At 42.2% G+C, this 4,209-nt stretch overlaps 1 protein-coding gene across 1 annotated transcript in view; it reads right to left on the bottom strand.

Moving 5' to 3' along the window:
• Positions 1-220: 220 nt before the first annotated feature.
• The window catches only part of LOC138863769 (golgin subfamily A member 6-like protein 6), a 13,623-nt gene continuing 9,634 nt past the window's right edge, over positions 221-4,209 (bottom strand). The window contains exons 3-5 of the mRNA XM_070128618.1: positions 1,286-1,788; positions 509-550; positions 221-374 (exon numbers count right to left, since the gene is read on the bottom strand). Of these exons, the coding sequence (XP_069984719.1) occupies positions 221-374; positions 509-550; positions 1,286-1,788 (699 nt within the window). The remainder of the gene's footprint in view (positions 375-508; positions 551-1,285; positions 1,789-4,209) is intronic.

The raw sequence follows: 4,209 nt of genomic DNA, 5'->3' as shown, positions 1-4,209 counted from the left end.
CCTCACGTGTCGGAGTGATAGCAAAGGATGTGGTGGACCGTCTTCCGAAACCTGGCTGTAGGCTTACTCTACCTGCTGCCGACACCTCCCCGGCCACCCCCTCCCCCCCTACAGGCTTAGGATCCATGCTTCCGCTCAGCTGCCAACCTCCCAGCGCAGGTACGACGAGTGGCCAGCGAGCGTGAGCTTCCAGATCTACGACTCCTTCGCATCTCGTTCCTTACAGGTAGCGACGCCGCGGTCTGCTGGTCAGAAGACGTGATGTGGTGGCTGCCCGGCTTCGGTTCGGCTGCAGACCCGTGTGGCAGGTGGGCGAGGCAGAGGACGTGCCCCAGTACTCATCTTGCAAGTTGGGCGACTTCAAGGCATATGCCCTGACGAAGCAATAGTGAAAAGGCCTTCGGCATATTCGTGTGTTTTCTTGCCCTTCCCTTCGTTGTTCCTGTTGCAATCTGTTCAACGTGAATTCCACAAAAGTTGGGCGACGCACACAGTGCCATCCACATACAACATTACTTCCTCGAAAGTGGATGATTTAATGCCAGAGATTCTGTCATAGAAATTTGCAAATAAAAGATGTCAAAATGCTTTTGTAATAGTCATATTTTGGTGGTTGTTAATCCTTTTATATATATATATATATATATATATATATATATATATATATATATATATATATATATATATATATATATATATATATATATATATATATAGCTTCCATTGCTTATCATTATGTTATTAATTCATCTCTACTTCTATAGTTTACAATGGCGTGCCCCACGTGTCACGAATACTCTGTAGCCATTTAATTTGTGCTGTAAAGGTTTGTCATTCCCTAAGCGAAATGAATTGATGAAAACAAATATCTTTCTCTCTCTCTCTCTCTCTCTCTCTCTCTCTCTCTCTCTCTCTCTCTCTCTCTCTCCTCTCTCTCACTCTCTCTCTCTCTCTCTCTCTCTCTCTCTCTCTCTCTCTCTCTCTCTCTCTTCACTCTCTCTCTCTCTCTCTCTTCCCTCCTCCCTCCCTCCCTCCTCCCACCCTCCTCTCTCTCTCCCTCCCTCTTCTCCCTCCTTCCTCCCTCCCTCTCTCCCTCCTCTCTCTATCTATCTATCTCCCTCCCTCTCTCTCCCCCCCCCAAACAATAACAACAATAAAACCAACAACAACGTACACACACAAAAAAAAAATGTAACGAAAAAAAGAAAGACCCGAATGGAAAGGAAACCCGAAAAAAAACATTTCTCTTTGTAATAACGAAATCCACTCGGGATGGAGAAGCGACCTCCCCTGTACTCTCGTCTTGTACTTTCGTTTTGTACTTTCGTCTTGTACTTTCGTCTTGTACTTTCGTCTTGCGCAATCACTGCTTTTTCGTGTCATCGCCTCTCGTGTACTTTTCGTCTTGACTTGTACTTTCGTCTTGTACTCTTGTGTCTCTCTACTTTCTCGTCTTGTACCTTCCTCGTCTTGTACTCTCGTCTTGTCTTCGTCTTGTACTCTCTCGTCTCTTGTACTTCTCGTCTTGTACTTTCGTCTTGTACTTTCGACTTGTAAATATCGTCTTGTACTTTCATAGTCTTGTACTCTCGTCTTGTACTTTCGTCTTGTACTTTCGTCTTGTACTCTCGTCTTGTACTTTCGTCTTGTACTTTCGTCTTGTACTTTCTCTCTCTCTCTCGTCTTGTACTTTCGTCTTGTACTTTCGTCTTGTACTTTCTTGTACTTCTCTTGTACTTTCGCCTTGTACTCTCGTCTTGTACTTTCGTCTTGTACTTTCGACTTGTACTTTCGTCTTGTACTTTCGTCTTGTACTTTCGACTTGTACTCTCGTCTTGTACTTTCGTCTTGTACTGTCGTCTTGTACTTTCGTTTTGTACTTTCGTCTTGTACTTTCGTCTTGTACTCTCGTCTTGTACTTTCGACTTGTACTCTCGTCTTGTACTTTCGTCTTGTACTTTCGTCTTGTACTTTCGACTTGTACTCTCGTCTTGTACTTTCGACTTGTACTCTCGTCTTGTACTTTCGTCTTGTACTTTCGTCTTGTACTCTCGTCTTGTACTTTCGTCTTGTACTTTCGTCTTGTACTTTCGACTTGTACTCTCGTCTTGTACTTTCGACTTGTACTCTCGTCTTGTACTTTCGTCTTGTACTTTCGTCTTGTACTTTCGTCTTGTACTCTCGTCTTGTACTTTCGACTTGTACTTTCGTCTTGTACTCTTGTCTTGTACTCTCGTCTTGTACTTTCGTCTTGTACTCTTGTCTTGTACTTTCGTCTTGTACTTTCGTCTTGTACTTTCGTCTTGTACTTTCGTCTTGTACTCTCGTCTTGTACTTTCGACTTGTACTTTCGTCTTGTACTTTCGTCTTGTACTCTCGTCTTGTACTTTCGTCTTGTACTTTCGTCTTGTACTTTCGTCTTGTACTTTCGTCTTGTACTCTCGTCTTGTACTTTCGTCTTGTACTTTCGTCTTGTACTTTCGTCTTGTACTCCCGTCTTGTACTTTCGTCTTGTACTTTCGTCTTGTACTTTCGTCTTGTACTCCCGTCTTGTACTTTCGTCTTGTACTTTCGTCTTGTACTTTCGACTTGTACTTTCGTCTTGTACTTTCGTCTTGTACTTTCGTCTTGTACTTTCGTCTTGTACTCTCGTCTTGTACTTTCGACTTGTACTTTCGTCTTGTACTTTCGTCTTGTACTCTCGTCTTGTACTTTCGTCTTGTACTTTCGTCTTGTACTTTCGTCTTGTACTTTCGTCTTGTACTCTCGTCTTGTACTTTCGTCTTGTACTTTCGTCTTGTACTTTCGTCTTGTACTCCCGTCTTGTACTTTCGTCTTGTACTTTCGTCTTGTACTTTCGTCTTGTACTCCCGTCTTGTACTTTCGTCTTGTACTTTCGTCTTGTACTTTCGTCTTGTACTCTCGTCTTGTACTCTCGTCTTGTACTTTCGTCTTGTACTTTCGTCTTGCACTCTCGTCTTGTACTTTCGTCTTGTACTTTCGTCTTGCACTCTCGCCTTGTACTTTCGTCTTGTACTTTCGTCTTGTACTTTCGACTTGTACTCTCGTCTTGTACTTTCGTCTTGTACTTTCGTCTTGTACTTTCGTCTTGTACTTTCGTCTTGTACTTTCGTCTTGTACTTTCGTCTTGTACTCTCGTCTTGTACTCTCGTCTTGTACTCTCGTCTTGTACTCTCGTCTTGTACTCTCGTCTTGTACTTTCGTCTTGTACTTTCGTCTTGTACTTTCGTCTTGTACTTTCGTCTTGTACTTTCGTCTTGTACTCTCGTCTTGTACTTTCGTCTTGTACTTTCGTCTTGTACTTTCGTCTTGTACTCTCGTCTTGTACTTTCGTCTTGTACTTTCGTCTTGTACTCTCGTCTTGTACTTTCGTCTTGTACTTTCGTCTTGTACTTTCGTCTTGTACTTTCGTCTTGTACTTTCGTCTTGTACTTTCGTCTTGTACTTTCGTCTTGTACTCTCGTCTTGTACTTTCGTCTTGTACTTTCGTCTTGTACTTTCGTCTTGTACTTTCGTCTTGTACTTTCGTCTTGTACTTTCGTCTTGTACTCTCGTCTTGTACTTTCGTCTTGTACTTTCGTCTTGTACTTTCGTCTTGTACTTTCGTCTTGTACTTTCGTCTTGTACTTTCGTCTTGTACTTTCGTCTTGTACTTTCGTCTTGTACTTTCGTCTTGTACTTTCGTCTTGTACTTTCGTCTTGTACTTTCGTCTTGTACTCTCGTCTTGTACTTTCGTCTTGTACTCTCGTCTTGTACTTTCGTCTTGTACTTTCGTCTTGTACTTTCGTCTTGTACTTTCGTCTTGTACTTTCGTCTTGTACTTTCGTCTTGTACTTTCGTCTTGTACTTTCGTCTTGTACTTTCGTCTTGTACTTTCGTCTTGTACTTTCGTCTTGTACTCTCGTCTTGTACTTTCGTCTTGTACTTTCGTCTTGTACTTTCGTCTTGTACTTTCGTCTTGTACTTTCGTCTTGTACTTTCGTCTTGTACTTTCGTCTTGTACTCGCCTTGTACTTTCGTCTTGTACTCGTCTTGTACTTTCGTCTTGTACTTTCGTCTTGTACTTTCGTCTTGTACTTTCGACTTGTACTTTCGTCTTGTACTCTCGTCTTGTACTCGTTTTGTACTTTCGTCTTGTACTTTCGTTTTGTACTCGACTTGTACTTTCGTCTTGTACTCTCGTCTTG

Source organism: Penaeus vannamei, chromosome 13, assembly GCF_042767895.1.
Source record: "Penaeus vannamei isolate JL-2024 chromosome 13, ASM4276789v1, whole genome shotgun sequence".
NCBI lineage: Eukaryota > Metazoa > Arthropoda > Malacostraca > Decapoda > Penaeidae > Penaeus > Penaeus vannamei.
This window is presented reverse-complemented; position numbering and strand designations above follow the sequence as displayed.